Source organism: Lepidochelys kempii, chromosome 3 (assembly GCF_965140285.1).
Source record: "Lepidochelys kempii isolate rLepKem1 chromosome 3, rLepKem1.hap1, whole genome shotgun sequence".
Lineage (NCBI taxonomy): Eukaryota > Metazoa > Chordata > Testudines > Cheloniidae > Lepidochelys > Lepidochelys kempii.
In genome coordinates this window covers 139,808,638-139,836,354 of record NC_136382.1, presented here as the reverse complement: position 1 = coordinate 139,836,354, position 27,717 = coordinate 139,808,638, and the positions used below count along the sequence as shown (strand labels likewise).

At 41.7% G+C, this 27,717-nt stretch overlaps 1 protein-coding gene across 1 annotated transcript; it reads left to right on the top strand.

Annotated features, from left to right (window-relative positions):
• On the top strand, window positions 1-27,342 carry OPN3 (opsin 3). Its single transcript, XM_073338237.1, has 4 exons — window positions 1-720; window positions 20,281-20,600; window positions 22,118-22,369; window positions 26,380-27,342. The coding sequence occupies exons 1-4, from the start codon at window positions 372-374 to the stop codon at window positions 26,641-26,643; spliced, it is 1,185 nt and encodes a 394-aa protein (XP_073194338.1). The 5' UTR covers window positions 1-371; the 3' UTR covers window positions 26,644-27,342.
• Window positions 27,343-27,717: the final 375 nt, after the last annotated feature.

Sequence of the window (27,717 nt, the reverse complement as noted above, 5' to 3'; positions counted from 1 at the left end):
CCCCGCGGACCGGGGGCGGGGCGGGGCGGCAGCGCCGGCGGGTTTTCAAGCCCTGCCAGCGATGCCTAGACTCGCTCGCATCGTGGGAGCCCCGGTGACCCTCCCCTAGCAAACACCGCCACGCCCGGCACAGCCGCACCGCAGCCCGCACGCCCCAGGCTGACCCCGCACCCGCGGCGAAGGGGGCCACGAGGGGCGGGCGGCGGCGGCTCCTCCTCCTCCTCTCCCTCTCATTGGAGCCGGCGGCGGCGGCGGCAGCGGCGGGATGAGAGGAGCCGGCAGGGGGCCGCCGCCGCTGCTGGACCCGGGGCCGCGCCCGGCGTGAGCAGCCTCCGCCCGTGAGCGGGGAGCCGGCGGCCAGCCCCAGAGCCATGTACTCCGGGAACAGCAGCCACAGCAGCAGCCAGGCGCCCGGCCCGGGGCAGCAGGAGCAGCGGGAGGAGCTGCCCCTCTTCAGCCCCAGCACCTACGAGCTCCTGGCGCTGCTCATCGCCACCATCGGCATCCTGGGCTTGTGCAACAACCTGCTGGTGCTGGTGCTGTACTACCGCTTCCAGCGGCTGCGCACCCCCACCAACCTCTTCCTGCTCAACATCAGCCTCAGCGACCTGCTGGTCTCGCTCTGCGGGGCGGCCCTCACCTTCGTGTCCTGCCTCCGCAGCCGCTGGGTCTGGGACGCGCCCGGCTGCGCCTGGGACGGGTTCTGCAACAGCCTCTTCGGTAAGGGGGAGGGGAGGAGACCGCACGCCCCCAGCTCCTCCTCACCGCCTCCCACCTCACCCCCCGCCCGCCTATTGCCCACCTCCACCCCCCATTCGCGACCCACTTCCCCGCATTCCCCACCCGCCTCACCCTACTGCCCTCCACCACCACCACCTATTCCCCACCCATCACCGCCTCCCACCTCACCCTACTGCCTATTACCCACCTCCACCCCCCATTCTCTACCCACTTCCCCCCATTCCCCACTGCCCTCTACACCCTCACCCTACCGCCCTCCACCACCATCTATTCCCCACCCATCACTGTCTCCCACCTCACCCCATTCCCCGCCCATCACCGCCTCCCACCTCACCCCACCGCCTATTGCCCACTTCCCCGTATTCCCTACCCATAACCACCTCACCCCACTGCCCTCCACCCCCACCTCACGCACACCCCTCATTCCCCACTTCTCCCAATACCTCACCCCACAACCCCCACCCCCTATTCCCCACCTCACCCCTCCACCCACCTCACTCCACTGCTCTCTACCGCCATTTCCCAACCCCATTCCCCAATCACCACCTCCCACCTCACCCCCTTCCCCACCCACCTCACCTCATTCGCCTTCACCACCTCCACCCTCCATCCACCCACTATCAGAGGTGGATTGGGGGTTTATGGGGCCATAGGCCAGAGCAAATGGGGGTCCCTCCATACCCTTTCTGTCTGCAGAATCCCTGAATGAGCACTAGGCATGTGGTGGGAACAGGGTAACCACTGTGCCCCAACCCCACTCTCCAATGGGAACACCAGGTAGGCAGCAGCTGGGGGGGGGAAATTTTTCTGCCCCCGCTCCCTACAATTAGCTGGGACCCCTGGCTATGGTCTGTTGGCCCTGTGGCTAATCTGCCACTGCCCCATATCACCACCCACCTTACCGCCCTCCACCCACCCTCCCTACTGCCATCCACCTTCTTTCCCACTAGCCCTTCTCCTCTTTCCCCATCCCTGTCCTTCCACTTCCATTCCCCACAACCCTGCTACCATCCACCAACCTATGTACAATCATCCTTTCCTTCATTTCACTTCCTAACTCAAACCTCCACCCACGCCACTTTATCCCCTTCCATCACCACCCTAGCCCATCTCAGTCCCGTTACCACCTATTTATACTACTTCTACAACATGCACTACCTTATCTCCAACTCCCCTATCTGCATAACCTGGTCTCATACCACACTCTGGGACCATCCCAAACCACCATCAATGTATTTTCCCCACGTCACTACTGACCCTATGCCATTTTATCTCTCCACTACCATATCCCTCCAATTTCATCCTCCTATTGATACTATTCCTTTTTTTCCTCCAGCACCTGCCTTTCCCTTATTAGGTATCAATAATGTCCAGAAAGGCAGTTTTAATGTGAAGTCCTGGCAAAAAAGATGGTTTTCATGAAAAAGGAATGGGGGAAAACCTGCAGTCTCTGCTTACCGTGCTTTTAGTATGTAGGAGGCTACTGCTTGAAAGTTTGTTTCGTGTAATGACTAACATTTACAAAAAGTAAGCTCAAAGACTGGGACCTTCTGCATGGAAACGTACTTGTGTAGGGTAGATATTATAGTTTATGCCCCTTTTCGGTAACTTTTATTATCAGAAAGAAAACTACTGAAAATTAAGCAGGAAAGCTATAAATGAATCAGAGAAGTGTGCCTCAACATCCCCTCCTTGCTGCCAAAAGGGTCTGTTTTGAAAACATAGAAACCTCTTCAAAGAAAGTCCTTGATTTATTTGAACATTGTGTATCATCACTCCTAATTTGTAAGGAAAAACCTTACGGCAAAGGGAAAATTAATGACTTTAATGACACACCAGACACATCTCTGACCAGCCAGACAGCAGAGAAGTCTGAATATTATGGGGGCCACATCACAATGTCAGGAAATTTAGAAGTCAGCTAGGTCTTTGTCTAGAAAGTTATCCAAAACATGGAACATGTTTAGTTTTTTTCCACTCTCTGCATCAATTCTGAAGACACACCCATACTCTTGATTTGTCTGACTTGTTTAAAAAAAAAAATCATTAGTAACAAAAGTGTAATTTTGATGCTTCTCTTATCTTGAACGTTCACTTCACCCACATGAAAAACAAGTAGTAATGGTGTTTGTAGCATTCCTAAACTACTGAACACTGTAAAGTATGATTTTTCTATAGTGACAAGTATTTCTGAAACCCTTATTTACATTTTTTAAAAAGACATGAACATCTTTCATATTTTACTTTAAGTAATTTTTAGAGACAGTTTATGGAAGTCTGATAAAACACAGGTTGTATTCTATCAGTGCAGGCTGCTGGAAATAAGAATTTTTCTTTAGTAATTGATAATGTTGCAAAAGATACAGCAATTGCTGTAAACAATCAGAAGTAGTTAGAAAGCCAATACTCGTATTTCAAGTTCTTATCAGAAATTTGTTGACACGCGTATAAAATACAGAGATGAAGATGGGGTGTACACAAAAAAAAATATGCACCCGCTCTACAGTCTACCTCCAATAAGCAACTCCTTTATAAGATTTCCAAACTTCCCAATATAATTTTCATTTTATCTTCAGCTATAGTTAACCTCTAGTAGACAATCAATTTGGTGGTGGATTAGCTGATCACTTATGACTAGTTTCATTAATGCTACTAACAAGCATTTCCACTGTGCAATGGAGGGATGTTGTGGGTGCAAGATGCAATTAGACTGCAAACTCACTAGAGCAGGAACTATTTGCTTGTTTTGTATGGTGCTTAGCATGTTCCTGGGGGTCTTAAAAGTAAACCCATTAGTGCTTGCCATGATAGTAGGACAGAACCCTACTAGCTAATGTTATCTATATCAGTCAGGTATTTCAGACACTTAAAAAAACCAATGCATCTACCAGTGTTTATTTTGCATGTTACCTCATCCAGAGAGTTTACCATTAAATTTACTTAAGCAATTTAAAAACGCCATTCAATTTACTATTCTTTTTCTCACATATTGCACTGACTTCCAACAGCTGTTTTTTTTACATTTGTGTTTAAATACATATCCAAACTAAAATGCAAGATAAATGCATTATTATATATAGTTGAAATCATTTTCATTTCCTTTCTAGAAGTGTTAATGCCTTGTCTTTTTTTAATATATCCATACAATTGATTGCTACAACCCTCTCCCCCCGCCACCAACCCACATTCACACAAACAGAACCACCTGCCCACACAGAATTGTTCCAGAAATTCAGAAAAACTTTTAAGGCTGCATCTAGAAGCTGGGCCAGTATTTACACCACAGAATCACTGATGCACATAATTACTTTCCCCCTAGAATTTTCTTCCTCCTTGAATTGTGTAATGGAATCTGATACTTTAATGCATTTTGTTCAATTTCCATATAAAAACAAAATCACTTAACTATATGTATATATAAATAAAACCTAACTATCTTAATTTGAAGATAAATTACAGCTAATCTGAATTTTGCTTTTTTTTTTGTTCCCAATAACTGTAGAAAGAAGACTGTTTGTTTATAATCTAGACACACATGAAAAAGAACAGAATAGCCAGGCTGTATGTTTACAAATACACCAGTCACTTTAAAAAACAGGTGCATTCCAGACTACCCAAATTATTGAATAGGAAGAGTTTCACTTACACTTGCATATTAGCGACTTCTAAGGTGGAACTCTGACTCTGTCATGTGTACCATGGCATCTTTCTAAACGTGAATTTAGTGCTTAAAGAGAAGTTGAAAATTGACAGTTCTGAATTTTCTGAAGTTCATGTCCTTTTGTAAATAGACCAGGTGCAGCCTTGCACATTCCATTCTCTCACTGTCCCATGGCATAGTGACCTAACAGGGTCATTTCTAGAGTGAACAGCTAGTTCAGTCATCACACATATTGAATTCTTGGCCTTGCAAGTACCAGTTAGTGTTAATTGTGGTTAGTTTTTGTGTTGTTGACACATGTCCACTGAAAACTTGACTCATTTCGCACTGAACAACCAAAAGAGGTTTAGCTATAATCACTGTTTGTGCTCACATCTTAAATACAGACCAAGGCATTCCTCCCTGGCAGAATAGAGGCTTATTGCATTAGCTTATCACCTACAAAGGCCAGGTTTCAACTATAGTGATCTCATTATATCCTCTAGTAGAATTTACTACCATCATAAAACCACCTCACAAACTTAGGGCTGACCTACAAATGGGATATTAGAGTTAAGCATTTGGGATTGAGTTATATTAACCAAGCAGACTGGAGAACATCAGCCCACTCTATCTATGCCTGCTTTGTGGATTTCTAGTAGGACATAGTTACATGTAAATCCTCTCTTTTCTCATTCTTCACCTCTTGTGCTCACAGATTTCCCCACTGTAAACCTGAACTGTCTTCAGTTGAACAGCTCACATTCTAGGGTGGAGACAATCTTAGGTATCAGAGTTATATTCTGCACTTATTTCTTCACACACCACTTGTGCACAAGTCAGCTTTGAAGTGCTATAGGCAAAGATTTTCAAAAGTGATGTCAGGTTTCAGAGTAACAGCCGTGTTAGTCTGTATTTGCAAAAAGAAAAAGGAGTACTTGTGGCACCTTAGAGACTAACCAATTTATTTTAGCATAAGCTTTCATGAGCTACAGCTCACTTCATCGGATGCATACTGTGGAAAGTACAGAAGACGTTTTTATACACACAAACCATGAAAAAATGGGTGATTATCACTACAAAAGGTTCTCTCTCCCCCACCCCACGCTCCTGCTGGTAATAGCTTATGTAAAGTGATCACTCTCCTTACAATGTGTATAATGATCAAGGTGGGCCATTTCCAGCACAAATCCAGGGTTTAACAAGAACGTCGGGGGGGGGGGGGTTGGAAAAAACAAGGGGAAATAGATTACCTTCCATAATGACTTAGCCACTCCCAGTCTCTATTCAAGCCTAAGTTAATTGTATCCAATTTGCAAATGAATTCCAATTCAGCAGTCTCTCGCTGGAGTCTGGATTTGAAGTTTTACTGTTGCAATATCGCAACTTTCATGTCTGTAATCGCGTGACCAGAGAGATTGAAGTGTTCCCCGACTGGTTTATGAATGTTATAATTCTTGACATCTGACACCTACAAGATCTCTGTCAAACATTCTTACAACTACAATACCCACCTGTGGAAGTGAAGAAACAGATTGATAGAGCCAGAAGAGTTCCCAGAAGTCACCTACTACAGGACAGGCCTAACAAAGAAAATAACAGAACGCCACTAGCCGTCACCTTCAGCCCCCAACTAAAACCCCACCAACGCATTATCAAGGATCTACAACCTACCCTGAAGGACGACCCAACACTCTCACAAATCTTGGGAGACAGGCAGTCCTTGCCTACAGACAGTCCCCCAACCTGAAGCGAATACTCACCAGCAACCACATACCACACAACAGAACCACTAACCCAGGAACCTATCCTTGCAACAAAGCCCGTTGCCAACTGTGCCCACATATCTATTCAGGGGACACCATCACAGGGCCTAATAACATCAGCCACACTATCAGAGGCTCATTCACCTGCACATCTACTAATGTGATATATGCCATCATGTGCCAGCAATGCCCCTCTGCCATGTACATTGGTCAAACTGGACAGTCTCTCTACGTAAAAGAATAAATGGACACAAATCAGATGTCAAGAATTATAACATTCATAAACCAGTCGGGGAACACTTCAATCTCTCTGGTCACGCGATTACAGACATGAAAGTTGCGATATTACAACAGAAAAACTTCAAATCCAGACTCCAGCGAGAGACTGCTGAATTGGAATTCATTTGCAAATTGGATACAGTTAACTTAGGCTTGAATAGAGACTGGGAGTGGCTAAGTCATTATGCAAGGTAACCTATTTCCCCTTGTTTTTTTCCAAACCTCCCCCCTCCCCCTTCCTCAGACGTTCTTGTTAAACCCTGGATTTGTGCTGGAAATGGCCCATCTTGATTATCATACACATTGTAAGGAGAGTGATCACTTTACATAAGCTATTACCAGCAGCAGAGTGGGGTGGGGGGAGAGAAAGCCTTTTGTAGTGATAATCACCCATTTTTTCATGGTTTGTGTGTATAAAAACGTCTTCTGTACTTTCCACAGTATGCATCCGATGAAGTGAGCTGTAGCTCACGAAAGCTTATGCTCAAATAAATTAGTTAGTCTCTAAGGTGCCACAAGTACTCCTTTTCTTTCTGCAAAAGTGATGTGTGATTTTTGGATGCCAATTTAAGCCATTTTAACACAGTTTAAAGTTGGTCTGATTTTCTGAAGGTGGTGGGTTCATGACAGTTTCTGAAAACCAGATCCAAAATCACTAGTTTTCAGTCTTATTTTAAACAGCAAAGTTGTTTTTACAAGACTGCTATTGATTATACTTTGAAGATAGATATCAAAATGCTGCTGTGTTCAACTAGAGCATATCACTACTATAGGATAGGAGTGGCATGTACAAAAAAAAACATTGAGACAGCATCTGCTTTTGTATGGCATATTGTAGTTTATCATGTAATTTCTGAGAGGTCAGTAAACAAATATAAGGATACTTATTTCTGTAGGGATTTTGGAACAGTGCACTTTTAAGAGTTCCTGTTTAAAAGAGCCTTTCTTTTAGAGAACTGTTTTGACAGATTGCATGTGTCTTAGCTCCAAAACTTAGACTTTGTCAGCAAACTCCACATTCTAAGGTTTTTCAGTCAGGGGAAAAGTAACAGGTCTTGGAACTCAACTCCAATGAAAGCTGACTGACTCAGGATCCAATCTGCTCCAGGAATATACAGAGCTATTTGTTATGTATTTCCTGCAGTATCCTACTTTTGCATTAATTTTGGTTCATTAGCTGACAAGACCGTGTAGCAGTGGCTACAATCCAGGCAGTAATAGGTTGCTCGGGGCCTGCTGTTCACCATACCAGGCTCTCAGTCCGCTATTATCTTTGGAACCAGGAAGGGTGGTTATTGGTTTTGGAAAAGAAAGGACAAGATCAGACTGGAAGTATTCTGTGTGATAGACTCCCAAACTCTTAAATCATCTGCAATGTAGGACTAACTTTGTCCTTGTTTCATGAATAATAATCCACTCCTGGTTGATTTTTTTCTGAGCAGAAGCAAGGGGAAACTTACCTGTATATGTATTCACAATGGGGACTTTGAAAAGAGTGGGCATTTACACCATTACTGTGCCACCATCTGCAGGATTCCCTATACTTAGGGTGGGAAATAATATGGTAAATTTAATTACTACTCTTAAATTTTTAAGTGAATTTTACATTACCTTTCCCAGATCGTAGCCCCCATATAGTCCATTAAATCATAAGTGTGGAGCCACAGTGTTTCCAATATGATGGGAAGAGAGGTACTCCAATTAATAGGTGTATTTCAAGCTATAGGAGGTCTCCATTCTGATGGCTTTGTAGGAGCTCTGTACTTGTCCTGGTGAGCACCTCTGCCTGTGAGAATATGAACCTCCTTCCCCTCCTCCCAACCAATGGGGGCCAGTTTGGTAGCAGCTGGCATCTTAATTATATTTAGTCATAAGAGCTATATTCCTGAAGCTATCTGGAAGATTTCCTGTCTAGCATACATTTATCTATCCACGTGCTAGAGAAGATATGTGATAGCTGAAACACAAACCTTTTTAACAGACTCAGTGCCCATTAACTAAAGCAGGAATTTTGCTAAAGGACCACAGAATCAGAGAAACCATTAGATGTACATCTGGTAGCTTGTCATGAATCTAAAAATCTATAGCTAGTAGTGACCACCTGCAGACAAATTCGCAACTGCATATTAGGCTGTTTTGAAACCTAATATATGCAGTAGGGCCATGGTTTATTATCAGGCATAGGATTAGTCCTGTACAAGTGATAATACCTCCTGAGGTTTCAGAAAAATGCCTGATCCTCTTGCTACATACACAACTTCAGCCAACACTGATGAGGGTTATCCACCTATCAAAAATAGTATTCCCATAAATGTTTGCAAATACATTGAAATTTGTCTGATGCAAGCTCTCAAAAGAATGATGAATTGGTTGCATACAGAGATGGTCTTAAGAAAGGTTTCAGAGTAGAAGCCGTGTTAGTCTGTATTCGCAAAAAGAAAAGGAGTACTTGTGGCACCTTAGAGACTAACCAATTTATTTGAGCATAAGCTTTCGTGAGCTACAGCTGTGGCTCAGGAAAGCTTATGCTCAAATAAATTTGTTAGTCTCTAAGGTGCCACAAGTACTCCTTTTCTTTTTGATCTTAAAGGTATTTTTGAGGCAAGGGTGTTATCTTGCACAGATTTCACTGTCTCATTCCTAGTGATTTTAGGAAGTTCATGTAATCAGTTTGTGGGAACAGTACTCTAATTATGGATGGAAAGCCATGTCCTTACTAACAGCATGCTTTTTTATTGTAAAGATATATTTTGGAACATATCTTAAACTTCCAGCTCTTAATACCCATTTGTCTGAAAATATTCTTCCCACACTGTTGGAGAGATCATAGTATATGCAATAGCTAAATTATGGCTCATTAGCTTCACTGATCATTGGATTCTTGAGCTGCAGCATGTACAAATGACATTCCTTGAAAATTAAAGTCTGTTCTAAGTAGACCAGTTTATTAAAGGTGAACTGCCAAGTAAATATTACAATTGAAGGTTTTATGGTCTCCTCCACTAGTGTGAGGAATAAAACTAGAAAGTTTTCCCAGCCATTTTATAGCCTTTTCTCTCTTGGGGAATGCCTTGGAGAACAATGCCACAAACAACTCTTTGCTAAGGGTGAAATTCACCTAATTCAAACCCTGAAAAGCTTCAAATCATCTTGTACTAAATTGACAAGGAATTTTTCCTTTTTAAAAAAATTTAAGACCAGCTGAGTTTTTCCTTGAAATGTTAGAAGATGATATCCACTGCCAGAGACTCATCTGAAAGCCAGATTCTGGTGATAGGCTGTAAAAAGTCCATTTGACATAGATTCACCAGCTATTCAATTAGAAGCCCTTCCATACCCAATTTGAGAGCATTTTGCCCTCCACTAACCTCTCTCACACTGTCACCATATGTTGCATTCATAGCTGTATTCCCACTGAAACTAATGCTATCTGCCAGACAGCTTCATGGACCTGTCCTTTCTTGCAGCAACAAAGAACTTGCCAGATATACTCTTAGCTTTAGTCGTTTGTCTGAAGCAAATTAATTGCTCACAGGTGTGAACAGTGGATATTAATTCTACAATTGTTTGATAATAGGCCTCTAGACAAAAATATATTTGAAGTCTAAGTTTAATATTTCTTGAAAAGGATTTCCTTTGATTGAAGGAAATGCACTTAGTACTAAATATTGCTGAAAATCCTCAGTGATGCATTGTTGGTATCACCAAGAAATGTTCATTTCTTGACTTATATTTGTTTGCTAAGTTAAACCAGCTCAGATAGGGATTGTCAATGGGACGTAAAGCATCTTATTAGCATGTTGTTGTTTCAGGTCTTTGACCAGAGATTGCTACCATTTGATCGCTGTTCGGACTTTCGAATGAGTGGAGTCTGCAACTGAGTGTGGCTCCTCTCCCACATTTCCCCCCCGCAGAAACAGCATGAACTCCAGGTTGTGCTTTCACTGTATTCCGTATCCTTTTTATTTTAAGTTCCCGCCACCATGTCCCCAACAATCTCCATGCAACAGTCTATTTACAGCACCACCAGCACTTTCTGGCCCTCTCCCCAGGACCTGAAGGGAACACTAGCCCTGGTGCCCCCCACCATTTCCTTCCTGCCTCTCTGTCAGCCTTGGGCTGATTGGATGGGATAAGGAACCAGTTTCCCAACCTGATTGTCTAATTACCCCATCGGCTTTCTCCAGGGGCTGTAATTAACAGCTGAGTGATCAGAGTGCAAGCTTACCTCTTCACCCCTTGCACTCGGTCATAGGCTCTCTCTCGGTCTCTCTCGATGGGCAGGACACAAAATTCAACACCACATTTTGCAATAAGTCGGTGGCATCAGGACGTATATCAAGGACTGAACGGATAAGGAGAATGATGTCCTCTGACTAAAGTGTTAGTTCTGTCTGTGAAGAGTGGGAAGCAGGAATTCAGGTGCTGGGTGAAGCTGAACAAAAACCAGAATTTCTGTATCACGGGAAATACTGATATTTTGTCTCAACTTGGAACAAAGTCAATATCAAATTGTTTTTGTAGAACAAAATGTTCTGAAAAATGTTGATTTGGAAATGTTGAACACTTTCACTTTCACATTTCCAATAAAAGCAAAATGTTTATATATTCCCACATTGAAATGTTTAGTTTGTTGAACTGAAATGTTTTGAGTCAGTTTGATATTCTACTCCATCTGCCTAAGTTTGCCCAACGCTGCCTTACGGGGTATTAGTTTAACAAAGTCTTTAAGCACTCCCAGGCCTGGTATCAAACTGCACCCCCAGGGCTTCCTCCCTGAAGGCAATGTTTTCACCCTTTCTGGGTCTGTTCTGGCCATAGCTCTCTATCTGGGCCTCTTAACAGTTCAGATTCCCTTCTGGGGATTTATCACTGTCTAATTGTAGGCCACTTCTCCAGTGGTCTATGGTGGGGGACCCAGACACCCACAGTTCTCTAGGTCCCAGCCCAGGGAGCCTAAGAATAGCAGCCACGCATCACCATGTCCATTAAACAAAACTGCTTTCGGTTGCCTGGGCCACTTCCCCACAGCCCCAGCCTTCACCACTGTCTCATGCTTACCTAAGGGCTCTTGTACATTCAGGCCCAGGAGCTCCTCATTGCTTCCCTGGCCCCTGCCAGCAGTGAGCTGTCCATGATGCTGCTGTTTCCTTTAGCCAGCCAGGAGCAACACCTGCACTCCTCTAGCTCCAGTAAGGAGCTAACTCTGGTCTGCACTGCAGCTTCTTTTATACTAGCCCGTAACCCTCTGATTGGCTAGCCCCTTGCAGCCTCCCCTCCTGATTGGCTGCCTCCTGCTCAGTCTCTCTAGACCACTTGGAAGACTTAGCTCCACTTCTCCTTTCCTGGGAAAGGTGTGGCAGGAACCTGAGGTCTCCAACAAGGTTTGACGTTTAGAAGTAGTGAGATAGAGATGTGACTCCTGGGAAACTTGGTCTGATATCATTACATATATACTTCTACACCTTTAGATTCATCAGTCTAGAACTGATGGGCTCACTTTAACTTCTGCCAACAACAGGAGAAAACATCTTTGAAACATCAGTGAATTTGCGGTCTTTACTGCACTCAGATTTTCCTTCCAACTTGAGTTCTTATCAGACCTCCCAGCAAGTAAAATAACAACAATGGGTAACAATACTTCCTGTTATTACCCATTTTTTCTGCCTCATAGAAAGTGTGAATCATAAAGAATATCTTCTTAGACAGTAGGAAAGGGAAAAGAAAGACAGGAAACATATCTGAGTAATGGGGTTTTGGCAATTTTCTAAATAAGCACACTGAAGTAGGGGAACACCACAGGGAGAGCCCTGAATACAGAATTTAATAGAATCATCAACAAATTGAGGAATCTTCTCCCCTCCACAAAAATGTCTATTTAGTTTTAGTAATTCTGTGATTAGGATTTTTCCCCTCCTCCCCTCGCTTTCCAGTACCAATCAGTACTTTGAGAGTCTCTTAATAACTCCCACTGCTTAAAGGAGATGATTTACTAAATGCTAGTTCAGCACCACAGGGGAAGTGTGGCATTGAGGCAGACACAATACATATTGGAACAGTGCTAACTGCATTTGAAGTGTGGAATTGTTCAGTACTATATCTAGAGACCACTCAGGCTAGATTATCTCACAGGGAATAGGATCTGTGAAAAATGCATGCACATGGTGTTCGGCACAGTTATGAGCACTTTTACTCTGAAAAATAGGCTGACTAGCCAGCATGCCTCTAAATAACTCTCACGCACAACTATGCATAGAAACTTAGGAAAGAAACAGTTCATTGGACTAAATTTTTTCGCAAAAATACATTTAGCCTGAAGAATTCATTCCCACAGTATACAGAGGCTAATCCACAGTATCGTGAGGCTAACAGTACATTTCAAAATATGAGACCATTTATATGAATAAGAATAGCACCTGGAATTTCACTAGCTGAAACATAATGACAAAGGCCATCAATCCTTGTCATAGGATCATAGAATCTTAGGGTTGGAAGAGACTTCAGGAGGTCATCTAGTCCAATCCCCTGCTCAAAGCAGGACCAAACACCAACTAAATCATCCCAGCCAAGGCTTTGTCAAGCTGGGCCTTAAAAACCTCTAAGGATGGATACTTCAAGTTGTTAGCAGATAACCCAACCAGATCAGGAATAAATTGCCAACCCCTCTTATCTGTTTAATATTGCAGAATTATGCACTTTGTGGGGTTTGACAGCATAGACCATTATTTGAGAGTCAGGTAGACAAACAAAACTAAATCCTCTTTGTTTTGCTTAGACCTGTCTATGCAAATATGGCTGGAAAAAGAGGAAAGAATTCTAGATTATTAGTGCTCAGACACGGCTAGTGTTCGACTAATAAGAGGCTGATAGAGTTCAGCTATTCATAGTTGGGTAAAGCATGTGGTGCTGCGTCTAGGTGCCTTGTTCCAGCTTCCAGAAACAAATTCTTTATTCTCTAACCTGAGGATACAAATATCATCCTAAATTAAACTATAATCTGATGCAGATTTGTGTTCTGTTCAAACATCAGGGTGATCATGGATCTCTGTTTCCCTGGGTGGTTTTTCCAGAAGTATCATGTCAAAAAGACAGGGAACTTTTAACTCCTGGGGTGGATGTTCCATTAAGTCCCTTTTCCTGTCACCATATGATCCATCTAGTTCAGTATCCTATCTCACATAAATTTGCCCCCATGGGAAGGTGAAACTCAACTGGTGCAAGTTCCTCTGAAGCACAGATGAAGCCAGCAAATCAACATTTTTACATTGCTGAAAACATATTCCTTCATATGAAGCTCTTACCTGTGATCTACCCTTTGCTCCATCAATCCTGATGATGCAAGGATTTAGCTTTAGTATTTAGCAGAGATACAGGAGTGTGTATTGGCTATGGAGACTTAATTTTTAAAATGTAAATTAAACTGTCCTCTGTCTAATGAGAAAATTTGAAAAATACAATGCACTGAAGATAAAAGTATAGTTGAAATAAACTGAGCTGAAACCCAGTATAAAAAGGAGAATCTGGAGAGTGAAAGCATTCTAAATATTGTAGGTAAATTAAAAAACAAAAAGTTAGGGGTCACATCCTTACACAGACAAGACTTCCATTGACTTCCGTATGAGTTTTGACCGAGTAAAGACTACAGGATTAGGCCCATAAACTCTTTTCACAATGAAATATAAACAACTTAATTCAGGAACCTCATTGATGATATATCAGGAGAGAATTTGGATGTAATCTGTAAACTAAATGAAAAAAGCAAGCACTAAATTTAATGAATATGTAATTGTAAGGATGAATGCAATGTAGGGAAAGTTACATGTGCTTTTATTTTTAACTGCATATTTGAAACCACTTATTCACTTCTGTTAACTACATTTTACACCAAAACCAGCAGATCAAAAGGATTAATTTATATATATATATATAAACTTACTTTGAGTCAACAGACCAGGTTTCAAGGGTAAGCTGATAGATATACACACTGGGTTCTGGGTTTTCCAGAAAGTAACTCTGATGACAGATGTACATTCTGGAGATGCTGATAGTGCCTTCATATTTAAGGTTGCTTTCCATGTGCACTTAAGCAGGGCTTCGCTCTTTTTGCTTTGTATGAAGAACCTACTGCAAGTGATCTTTGATTTAAGACTGACTTTTCTAAAGATCCTCAAGTAAATCTGTTAATATGTTCAGGAATTAATTAAAAGTTAGACCTTTAAGAAAACTTCTATTTGTGTTATTTTTGGGGCCTCTCAAATCAATGGCTTCTTACTAACCCTTCAAACCACTGGTGATCAACCTGTGGCCCGCGGGCCACACGCAGCCTATCAGGATAAACCACTGGCAGACTGCGAGACAGTTTGTGTACATTGACTGTCCATAAGCGTGGCCGCGGTTCGCCGTTCCCAGCCAACGGGAGCTGTGGGAAGTGACAGCCAGCACATCCCTGTGACCTGCGGCTTCCCGAAGCTGCTATTGGCCACGAACAGTGAACCACAGCCACTGGGAGCTGTGGATGGCCATGCCTGCGGATGGTCAATGTAAACAAACTGTCTCGCAGCCTGCCAGTGGATTACCCCGATGGGCCACATGTGGCCTGCAGGCTGCAGGTTGCCCACCACTGCTTCTCGCTGTATTGTTAAAACTCACTAAAACTTCTAGAAATAAGTATATTTGAAGAAATTAGGTTATTATGAGGTTATAAGTAAGCAAAGTTAACAATTATTCTTTACCTGTGCCCTCCCTTGTCATGTTTGATTATCTTGGTCACTGAATACATTTGATATCAAATGGATTACATCTAAAAAGAAGTCATGTTTCTGACCATCAAACTCCAAGTAACAGCAGGGAGAGATATAGCTGCCTCACTGGTTGATAATATCCTAATGGATGTACAAATTTCAGCAACATAAATCTTTTCCAAGATGTCACATATGCCCCAACTGTTGCTTGAAACCTTGGGTGAAACCCTGGTCTCCCTCCATGTCAGTAGTAAAACTCCCATTGACTTTAATGAGACCAAGATTTCACGCATTGCCTCTAAGTTACATATTTCCTTTTAGGCTTCACTAAACAATGAGTAGAAAAATGCCATTCAGAATATGTCTACAGTGGAACTGGAGGTGTAATTTCTGGCTTGGATAGACATAGCCATGCTACCTTTGATCACACTAGCATAGTAAAACTAGCAGTGTAGCCATGGCTATGTAGGTGGTGGGACAGACGAGCTGCCTTGAGTACATACCTAGGGTTTCACATTGGAGCGTACTCAGGGTGGCTAACCTGTCCTGCTACCTGTGCAGCTGCAGTTATGTTGCTATTATTAGTACACATCTGTCAAGGCTGATTCTGCACTCTGGCACTTTGAGTGCAGAAGGTGGGGGCCCACAAGGATTCTAAAAATTAATACTGGCCACTCCGGGCTTGTATTAAACTCCCAAGGTTACAGCTTTTCTCTGACCTTGGATTGGTAAATGCTGCCAGCACTCAAGTGCAGAACCCCTTTAAAAGCCCAGGAAGGCGCACTTGTGGGGTACCCTCAAGCCCTTTCACCACCTCCACCCCCACGGGGAAAAGCTGAGAAAGGAAAACAAAGAAAATTAGCTGTTGCCCCCAGCTAAAGAAACATATGCACAAACCTCTTAGGACGCCAAAAATCCAATCCTGTTTTTAAAAAAGGTAAATTTTATTAAAAACAAAAAGAAAGAAAATACATCTGGAACTTAGGCTTTTGCTAGATTTAAAAAACCCACTTACAAAAATTAAACATCAACAAGAACCTTCTTGAGGTCCAGCTTAAACGTTACAAGCAAAACAAAAAAGCATTTGGGGTCAGCACAGAGGAGACCAAAAGCTAATAAGAAATAAACCTATTGCCTCTTTCTAGACATATTCTGATTTATGAGGTGGTTTTAGGTATGATCTGATGATTTCCATACCTGACAAAAAGCTTTTTACAGCATAGTCCCAGCCCTGTCTCTGCTCTGTCCCCTCTGCAGAGAACAACAACAGAACAGACAAAGGGAAGTTTTTCCCAATTTTAAAAAGTTCTAGCCCTCCTGTTGACTCTCTTGGTCAGGTGCCCACTCTTTTCCTTTTACCTGTGGACTTTTTTAACCCTTTACAGGTAAAGCAAGTAGAGAACAGCTACGAAGGGGATTTTATAGCTAACTGGCTGGCTGGGTGTCCATAAAAGGGAGTTACCCCCATACCCCTTTCATTTATCACAGCATCAGAGCTAGCTCAAGTAGGCATAACTGGAAATTACATCTTCTGCTCCTGTGTAAAAATACCTTCAGTCAACTGGAGCAAACCATAGAAGCCTGATCGGCTTGAGAGTGGCAGTACCAGAAAAAACAATTCCATATACAGCTGAAGTTTCCCTCTGAGACTAAGGCCCCTATTATTTTTTCCTTCTAAAAGGGTGTTACACACATTTATGTAAGAACAATATGGTGCACTTTAAATAGTTACAATCTGTCTGTGTGTTTATGTTTCTAGGAGAATGTTGTCTGTTGGAGTGGTTGCCAATGTCGTGAGGTAGAGATTACGTTGCATGTTACAATGAAAAAGTCACTCTCGTGGACTCTAGTTCTTGTTTCAACTTTTCATATAAATAGTCATTCCAACAGAGAGTCTGTGGTTGAGCCATGTATGGAAAACACACTTGACCTAAGCAAGTGAAAACTGATTTGCCTAAGAGAGACACCTCATTAGATGTCTGTATGAGGAATGATTGATTCGAGTGGGCACCTCACTGTATGTCTCCACTTTCACATTTCAGAGTAAAGTTTGTTTAACAATGTATTTTGAATATTGTCACTGAGAAGAGCATAGTCCAGGCTAATGACAAGAGGTAACATTTTCAAAAACACCTATGTAACTTAGTGGTCTAAAGCTCCTAAGTGCCTCATTCATTTCTGAAAATGGGACTTAGGCTCCAAAGTAGAGCTGAATGAATAATTGATATTTTCTATTCAGCCACTAAACAAAAAAACCCAGAAGGTTCATTTGAACTGACACTGAACCTTTCTGTTTATTTTTTTTCCTTAACAAATGAAAAAAAATTTTTTTGCCCAGGTCAAACAAAACTTTTTGAATGTCAGTTTGAAACATTTCATTTCAAAACAAAACATTGATTTAAAACAAAACAAAAACTGGTTCTTTGCGCAAATGTTGATTTGAAACATTGACATTTCTGAAGTGTTTGTTTTTTCAGCCAAAAATATTTGCCAAATTCAACCCAAATAGTTTCCATGCTCTGAAAAATTATTTGTTTTCAGCAAATTTACTATTTGTCAAATTTTTGTTGCCCAGATTTACTCCTCAGTCACTTAGGTGACTTTGAAAACTTTACCCAAAGCCTCTTCTAGAATTACTTAATCTAAAATGCAGAAAGTTGCAACAGGTATTTCAGCATTTTCTGGGGAAGGTACTTAAAGAACAGCATCCCCACATCATTTTTGTTTGTTTTGATGGTGACTTCTCCATCCTCATCAAAACCTAAATGCCAGACTTCACAGAAATGGGGGTGCGGAGCACCAGTGTCAAGCTATACATATATTATTCCACATTTCCATGAACTTTGTGTAGTCACTTACAGTACAGCAAAGTGAGTGCCAATAGTTACCATGCTAATTTGGTGATCTTTAAATTGACACCCATGTTGCAATGGTGTGAGTAGCTGCACAATGTACAAGCAGTGGAGAATCTGGCACACATGTTTTTGTTTGGCTGGCTCTAGTCCTGGGGATGTAAATTGTGTGTCCCCTATGCCTTCTTGTTGCTGTGTCCTATCAGCACAAGATGAGCCTCTGACAGATATGACAAACACAGGCATAACTTGAGACTATTGTATCCACTCTATAAATGTTATCTGTATCTCAGAGACAGGGATCATAGGCCGCTGGTTGGGAAGGGTTACAAAGCTCCACCCAGTAACTAAAATCCATATGATATTAGCATACAATCCTTTTCTAATTCCTGATCAGCTCTTTTGAAGCCCATGCTCTTCAGTGTAATTTGTTCTTGATCCCGAATCAAATACGCTGCCCTGAAGAACCTGTCATTAAAGAGCTTTCTTCCTAGTTGACCAGAGAACCTTCTGTATCTTCACTTCCCTCTCCTGCTCTGATAAAAGCTACTCTTCTTGCAAAGAATCCACTGAAGAAACAAATTGTGCAGGATTCAGGGTCAAGGCCACGTGCCTGGTTTTCTATGTGCTAGACACCATTGTCGAGTCCTAGCTACCATCTTCCTTTTCTTAATGATGAGTTTGCAGATACCAGCATAGAAAGGAAGTTCTCATACTAAAAGAGAGCTACCTTGTTTCTACAGAGTGTCTGGTGTTTTCTTCTTCCATCGAGCTTCAATCAGTTAATGTTCATGAACCCCTCTCATTACTTCTAAGGGAGGTATTCTACTATTACCACCACCACGTGCATTGATTGTGTACCTTCCTTACAGCGATCTTAAAACAATATCTTACTAACATTTATTAAGCCCCCCCAGTACTCCTGTGAGGTAACCAATTAATATTATACCTGTTTTACTGATGGATACTTTGACACAGGATACACGGAGGCAGAGACAACAAATTACATCTACCTTCACACATGCTTATTTGCTCCTCTAAAATTAATTTTAATATGGTGCCTGCTGAGACTACTGTTAACATCTGTTATATTGGTCATCCTTAAGGCATAACCGTTTCCCAAAGTGAAAAAAGTTTCAGTCGTCTATGATTGACTTTGAAGATTTTCTTCAGGGCATAATGGGTTTTCCCATTTCAGGGAATAATAAGACCTGAATGTTCAACAGTCTCACAGCAAAATAAAAGCTGATTTTGATAAATACAAATCTCCATGCAGAAAACAAACATTTTTTGTGTATGACAAAATATCCATTCTATTAGAAAGGACATATGTAAATTCTATTAGAGAGATTTGCATGAAATAAATACATTTGTCTTTAGGATTTGCTGTTAAGAGAAGAGACACACTTGCTAGATCAACAGTGGTAGCACAGGGCTTTGTTTGACTGAAAATTGCACTATGTGAACAAAATAGACATTGATCATTAATTTCCACAACTCAGACAGAGTCAAATCCTGCAGTCCTGATTGAGGCAAAACTCCCATTGAAGAGAATGAGTCACAACAAAAGTGCTGGTAGGATGTACTGTTCAGTACTGACCTTAATCTAAGGCTCCTGTCATGCTGTATTCATTAGAAGTGTGGGCTTGAAATGTGCCCGCAATTCAAAAGAAAAATATGGTGTTGAAACTCCCACTGTAGCTTCTGTGAGAGTTCAGCTGTCAAAAGTTGGAATTCTACCTAGTCATGTTGTTTGGGAGATTTAACTGTGCCTTTCAGAACATTCAAATGTTTTGATTGCTTTTACATTTATTCTTCACTCTAAATTTCCTGGGTTTCTAATAGGTGTGGTGGTTTACAACAGCATTTCTTTTATGGTGGTTTTACCCTTAAATGTACCTGCAACATTAACTCCCACTTAACCAAGCTGTATTTATGACTATATAAATTAACCTGACCCTTCTTCCTCTTCCATATGCCACGCATAGGCTGTGAAGTTCAGAAGTTGCATAGCAATCAGATTCTGAGACCCTTACTCACTTTGAGTAGTCCCTTTGAAATTGATGGAATTATTTGTGGAGGGAGCTGCACTCAATAGGCTTAAAGATGTCAGAATCGGACCCATAATGTGTAGTTTTTCAGTGACTGATGAGAGGTGGTAAGCTTCCCCTGCTGACAGACTACTAGTGGGATGACAATATATTCATGACTCTCTACTTATTGGTCACAATTACCTTTCTTTCCTTTATTTCTCCTTACAGGAATTGTTTCCATCATGTCCCTCACCGTTCTTGCCTACGAGCGCTACATTCGAGTCGTTCATGCAAAAGTGATTGATTTCTCTTGGTCCTGGAGGGCCATCACATACATCTGGTTGTACTCGTTAGCTTGGACAGGAGCACCCCTTCTAGGCTGGAACAGATATACACTGGAGATACATGGACTAGGTTGTTCAGTGGACTGGCAGTCAAAAAACCCCAGTGATGCCTCCTTTGTGCTCTTTTTCTTTCTTGGTTGCCTAGTGGCACCTGTTGGGATCATGGCCTATTGCTATGGCCACATTCTCTATACAATACGAATGGTGAGTTGAAACAAGCAAGCAGCATATGCAATGAATAATTTCAGTGAAAAGGTAAATGAGTAATTGGTCTCTGGAGATGTACATAGTCCCCAAGGTTTTATTAATAAGATATCCAATGCAAAGTTAATGTACATAAAGGGTGGGATTTTTCATGCCAAATTTCCATTCATTTTAATGGGAATTTGGTATCTACATCCCTTTGGCAACTTTGACAGTTTCAGCCTAGAGTACAGTGCTCTTTATCTCATGTAGTATGGGGCAGCATGGAGAATCGTGTACAATAGAACCTCAGTGACAGACACCTCGGGAATGAAGGTTGACCATAACTCTGAAATGTTCCGTAACTCTGAACAAGAGGTTATGGACTTCAGCCACAGGGGAAGGGAGTCAGGGCTTCTGATCCTTGGGGTGCCAGGTTTCCTGACAGAGGGCTCAGGGCTTCTGCCCCATGGGAGTACTGGGGCACAGGGCTTTAGACCTGGGGGGTGTAGAGGCTTGGGGCTCCCTAAGGCTGTGTTCTCAGCTTCAGCAGGTGCCGGAGCTCTAGTTATGGGGCGAGCACTGGGGCTGAAACTGGCACTCCCCTCGTAGCTAAAGCACTGAGCCCTGATAACCCCCACAGGGCTAAAGCAAACAATGGAGCTGCAGGACTGAAGTTCGGAGCCCTGGAGTTCCCAGCAGGGCTGAAGCTGTGAGGGGAGCCATGGGGCTGAAGCCCTGAGCTCAAGTGCTCCCCTCTGGTCGAAAGCCCTGAGTCATGATGCTCCCAAGGTCAGAAGCCCCAAGTCACCCGCGCCTGGGACCCTCCCCTCCTCACCCGCGCCTGGGACCCTCCCCTCCTCACCCCCTGATGCGTGCAGCCCCGACCCCCCTTGGCTGAAGCCCAGAGCCCTAGGGCTAAAGCCTGGAGGCACTATCGTATTTGCTGGAAATTTTTTTTTGTCTGCGCTGCTGCCTGATTGATTACTTCCAGTTCCACAGGGTGTCCTGTTGATTGGTAAGTCCATAACTCTGGTGTTCATATCTTCTGAGGTTCTGCTGTACTGGCAATTCTCATGCTATGCATAGTCTATATAGATAGATAGAAATAAATCTCCAGAATTGTTCTTTCAGCACCACCATATTCATACAAAATTTGAGAAAAAACAAACAAACACAGTCAGAGACCAGAAACTTTCTATGTTAATGGATGGGTGCATGTTAGTTTCCTAAAATGCTTACGTTTTAATGAAGAAAAAGTAATCAGAGGTCATTTGATATGTCATTCTTCAGCACATTCATTTTCCTGTATCTCCTCAAACTATATCTGCACTTTATTGACTACACATCATAAATGAGCAGGAAAACAGCATACACACCTGTTCAGTTGCAAAAGAACTAAAGAGTCTTGAAATGGGATTAATAGTCTCTGCTCCTAAAAAACTGTAGGCTAGGGAATTGAGAATTAACAAAAATTAAGAAAAATTAAGCTATTCATTGCATTTGTTTTCAGCCTTTTCCCTTTTTCCCCCTTGCAGCTTCGCTGTGTTGAAGATTTTCAGACCATTCAAGTGATCAAACTCCTAAGATATGAAAAGAAAGTGGCTAAAATGTGTTTTTTAATGATCTCCACATTCCTTATCTGTTGGATGCCTTATGCAGTGGTCTCCCTTTTAATAGCTGCTGGCTATGGCAACCTTGTAACTCCAACAGTGGCTATCATCCCATCTTTCTTTGCCAAATCAAGCACAGCATATAATCCAGTCATCTACATCTTCATGAGCAGAAAGGTAGGTTAATCACAAACTTACTTACCTGAGCAGTCAAAGGAAGCATATGGCACAGCTGTGAGGATTATAGTGGATATGGAATCCAGTTTTCAAACCTGAACACTTAAATTAAGGGAAGTTAATCACTCTCATTAGCAAAAGGTCAGAAATTGGCACTGAGGTGTCCAAATATCCACCCGAGCACACAAATATGGAATTATTACATCACATCCTCCCCATGGCAATGTTGGCAAACGGGGCGAAAACCAGACTCTTCCATTCCTCTCTGTCATTTGCTGCTGCTTCCATCACAAATATGGAAACAGATATCCAAACTTTAGGTGTCCAAGTCTGAATGTGTTTAGCTCAATATGTCCTTTAAAGCAGATCAGACTGGAAATGTATCCAAACTGTACCCGTATTGCACCCAGAACTTTGGTGATTCAGAGGAAGTTCAACCCAGATCAGAAGCATCCCAGAGCTACAGCAAGGCCTCTAACATCCATCTTTAATTTAGAACTGCTATAGCAATCTAATGACAGGTTTCAGAGTAGCAGCCGTGTTAGTCTTCTTATAGCAATCTAGCTTTACTGTTACAGTTTAGCAGGTTGCTGCAGTGCTCAGGTTAGGGTCTCTGAGAGACTCTAGATTGGATTAGAGAAATAATGATACCTAACTCTTTTATAGCACTTTTTTTATCAGAAGGTATCAAAGGAGGTCAGTATCATTATCCCACTATACAGATGGGGAAATTGAGGCACAGAGAGATGTGATTTGCCCAAGGACACCCAGGAAGCCAGTGGCAGAATCAGGAATAAAACCCATGTTTCCTGAACCTTAGTCCAGTGTTCTATCCCCTAGACCACAGTGTCTGGGTTTTACTATGAATTTAAATAAGACTTTAGTGGAATGCTTCTGCAATGAAATCCCAAGAGGTATGGATGCTTTAAAACAAAAACAAAACAAAAAAAATAAAATAAAAAAAAAACCCAAACACAAACCACACATATTTGACTAAGGAAAGTTTTACACAAAGTATTGATGTGACACTTTCCCGAGTTAACACTTATATATGAAAAAATAAGTGTTATTTTAACCAAAGGTATGTCCATTAATATATTAAGATAAGGATGTTCACTAGAGCTGACTGGAAAAAACAGATTTTTGGTAAAAAAAAAAAATGTATAGATTAAAATTTTGTTTTGTCACAAATTGGGGCAAAGAGTCAAAATTTTGAATTTTGTTCATGAAGTTTATTCCAGAAGTTTCTTTGGGCTAATCAAAAGGTTTTGTTAAAATAAAACAGCAACAACAAAAAAACCCCACACATTTCATTTTGACTTCAACCTTTATTTTTTTATAAATAAAATACAAAATACAATATTTCTAATTTAAGTCATTTCAAAAATAAAAAAACATTCTGTTCTGAAAATGTCAAAAATGTTTTGACGTTTTTATTCCATTTTCAATTATATCAAAATGAAAATTTTGTCAAAATTGACATGTTCCTGTCGAAAGTTTGCTTTGCTAGTTTGGCATTTTTCCAATGGAAGGATGTTCACTCAGAATAATTTGTGAATTGTAGCGAATTGCATTTTGGAGCAATTGAAACAGGGGAACAAAACAGAAAACACTTGCTTTGTATGAGAAAATGGAGATTTAATTTTATAGGCTTCTTTCCTAGTCTTTCTTCTGAGCATTAGGCTACTTCTCTAATGGCAGTAGCCAACGTATCCAAATAAGCTTTTACAGGACAAAAGGGAATGGAGATTTACAGATCAACATATTTATAAAGACACTTGTGAGGAAGCTAGGCATCTCTATGAAAATTCACTTGTATCATAATAAAGATAACCACCACTATGAAGCAAAGCATCATTTGGCAATAGCCTGCACATTGCAGCCCATCTAAACAAACTTCCTAGTTTACTTTAAGCAGAGTTTCAATACAACAGAGTTCTCTATATACACAAAGTAGCATAATGTGACAAAGAAAAGAGAAGTGTGAATGTTTTCTGAAAGACTTTCCCTGACTTTTGGTTACCTTTTAGAGATGAAGTTTTCCAGGATCTCCCACTTGGTCTTTGCAGTCATGTACATAAAGAACATTTGGAACTGAGTGATTTTGATGTAGCAGATCTGACTAAATCCCCAGATCACAAACTGATTCCCAGTACAATAGAATAGCAACCACATAAACCTGAAGCTCATGGGGACCCATCAACTGAGTGACATTCTGTAGGGTTGATTTCTACATGGGCTTAATTCATCCCAGACATAATGTCTAGAGCTGGTGGGAAGTTTTCTGACAAAACATAATTAAGTTTCATTGGAAAATGCCAATTTTCTAGCCCAAAATGTTTGGTAGACTCTACTGCAGATAAGACAAAACGTTTGCCAAAACACAGCCATGTTTCCATTGGAGATCTGCTGGGGTTCCAGTGTGAGCAGCCCCATAGCAGAGAGCCTGGTTGGAGTCACATTTCCAGGTACTGTTAGGCTCACTCACACCACTCTGCAGCAGATGGCTTCCCAGCCCCTCAATTGGGGCTGGGTCTCCAGGAGCTGTCAGCAGAGCCCTAGGGATCATTGGAAGTAGGCTGTCTACCAGGCAGTATTCCTCAGGGACACAAAGATGGGGAAATGATCGCAGAGGGTAGCCCCTAAAAATGTGGAGGGGTCAGCCACCAAGGACTCTCCCACCCAGATCCTGAAATTGAAGCGGGGGTGCTGGGGCTTTTTCAGAGCGTGGTTTTTGTGGGAATGCCCAACCATGATTCCAGTGATTTCTTTAGATCCCCTTCAAGATGTTGCCAAATTAATTTGTTTTGTGTTAAACTGGTGAGTTATCTCAGGGATCAAGTTCACTTTGAGTTTTTCAGGTTTGTGAAGATTTGGAAGTACTGTACACATGTTCTCATGGTGAAAGAAACCATATTTGCCACATTTAACACAGTTCTACTCTTGGAAGCTTAAAATTCTATCTAATCAGGAGAGTTGCCACTGAGTATCTTGCACTACATATCTGTAAAGTAAGTTCACATGTATCATAAGTGATTGTGGTTAAAATCAGGCAGACAAGTGCAGATCACATCCCAGATCTAAATCTATTAACGGGGGGAAGCATTTAATAGTTTTCCTTCCCACTACTATTTTTACTCAAAAGGAAATTAGTTAGTTCATTGTTGCCAACCATTGGAATGCTATTGCAAATTCATAAAATTTGGTGTTTAACAAAGTTCCAGTTTCTGGAGCCACACAAATCACAGGAGAAACTCCGATTCTTTTATTTTTTTTTAAAATGATTGTAGAGTAAAAAAAACTTACCATTATGAACTCTAGAGGATCCAAAATCTTGATTAAGCCAAATTCATGATTTTTGCGGTACCTGACTGATGATTGTTGAATATTTGAAGTTGGCACTATTGAGTTCATGAAAAAAATTATTAGAACGATTCTAAAGCAACATATGCTCATATGCACAGTAACCAACCCCACCACAGGGTGGGGCTCTGTGAGTGCTGTGGTACACCACCTCCCCTCCAGAGGGGCGGTACTGTACTCTGTAGAAAAGAGCTCAGAGATAAGCATTGCGGGCTGCCTTGCCCCCTCTCCATAGCCAGTTCCTAGGCTATTGTGCCTGGCCTACTGCCCTTACTTGCATGAAGCCTCTCCAATTAGCTCCCAGTCTCTCATGAGTCCAGTTCCCTGTTCCCTCCTTTTCCTGTTCTCTAGGGATTATGGAGCCCTCTACTGGCAACATATTTAACTGAGTAACAGCGATCTCAACCGGCTAGTTGTTCCCCTCCAGCTCATTTGAGTGTGTGGGGTACATAAGGAGGAAAGGTACCCAGTAATGAGCCAGTAAATTCATTGAACTACTCCTGATAATTCAAAACCAGTTGGCAACTACAGAAACTGGTATAACAATTCACTGAGAACTACTTGATACACTTGTCATCACTGGATGCATTGTGTGAAAGTGAGAGTTTTGAAAGGTGTAATTTAAGTCTAATTTTTCCTCTTTGCAGTTTCGACGATGCCTTTTGCAGCTCTTGTGCTTTCGCCTGCTAAGATTCCAGAGGACCATGAAAGAAATACCAGTGTTAGGGAATGAAAAGCCAATAAGACCAATAGTTATGTCCCAGAAAGCTGGGGACAGGCCAAAGAAGAAAGTGACTTTTAGCTCTTCCTCAATCATTTTTATCATCACTGGTGATGACACTCAGCAAATGGACAACAGCAGCAAACACAATGGCACGAAAGTAAATGTGATCCAAGTAAAGCCACTATAAGGGCTAAGCTACAACATGTGTCAGAACCTGAATGGACTTTAGCCAATTAAACTGTTCGGTCATCTTCTTTGATGATAGTGTAATGAAGAAAGCACTGTCCTTCAGCTGTGAAATACTGAAGCAATTCAGTGGGTGAAACTCTGTGAACAATTTAATCATGGTAACAGTATAGAAATATTTACATTTGTCCCCAAAATGTTGCTGGACTCTGAATTTTTTAAAACATGATCAATCAGCATTCCTTGCACCGTAGACTTACCAGGGAAATGCAGGGAGTTTCTGAAGTAGGACTTGGGTTTGCTGACCAGAACCTGATCTTGACAAAAAGAGTTGACTTTCAAATTGCCCCCTCTACAGTCAGACACAGTACAAAGCCAGTAGAAAGTTGCCCTTTGTTTAGTCAAAGTTGTCCTGTTGTTGTTTTGGTGCTACTCATTAGATGCGCTTAACCACTCTGAGAGGTGTTCTGGAGAAATAAAAATATATATTTGTAGAAAAAGGAAATAAAGGCACTGGTGAAGAGATGACAAAAAGGAGAGTATCCAAAATTTTACACACCACTACATCCTGCTTTAGTTTAAAAAACCAAAAAACCCAACCATCCAAAAAACAAAGAGAGGAAAATATAGATCAGCAGGGACTGAAAACCAAACCAAACCCATACACACATTTATCATTACATGGAACAGAGGCCCTGACTACTTTTTGATAATTAATTCTGCTGTGATATTTTTGTGAGAGTAGCAGGAGTCAACCCAGCTGCTTCTGCTTAAATTTCAAATTTGAGTGATAACTTTTCCTTCTTAAAATGCACTCAGCAGAACAGTTACAGAAGTTACTCTGTACTTACCTTCGTAAAAGGTCATGGGAATTATTGCTGGCACAAAATAGTTGCAGTGCTGCACTCCAGAGGTAGCTGCATTTCAGCAGTAGCCAAGTAATTCCTGTGTTGGTTGGACTAGAATCAATACACAGGACGTGAGTCTCCTCTCCACTACAATTAGTTTTACACCAGTGAATGGCACATAAGTCTATGGAATTTCACTGCTATGTAATGGAGTAGAGAATCAGGCC

Coding starts and splice junctions, on each gene's coding strand:
- OPN3 (XM_073338237.1), top strand. CDS start 372: ATGTACTCCGGGAACAGCAGCCACAGCAGCAGCCAGGCGCCCGGCCCG. Junction 721..20,280: donor GTTCTGCAACAGCCTCTTCG/GTAAGGGGGAGG, acceptor TTCTCCTTACAG/GAATTGTTTCCATCATGTCC. Junction 22,370..26,379: donor ACATCTTCATGAGCAGAAAG/GTAGGTTAATCA, acceptor TCCTCTTTGCAG/TTTCGACGATGCCTTTTGCA.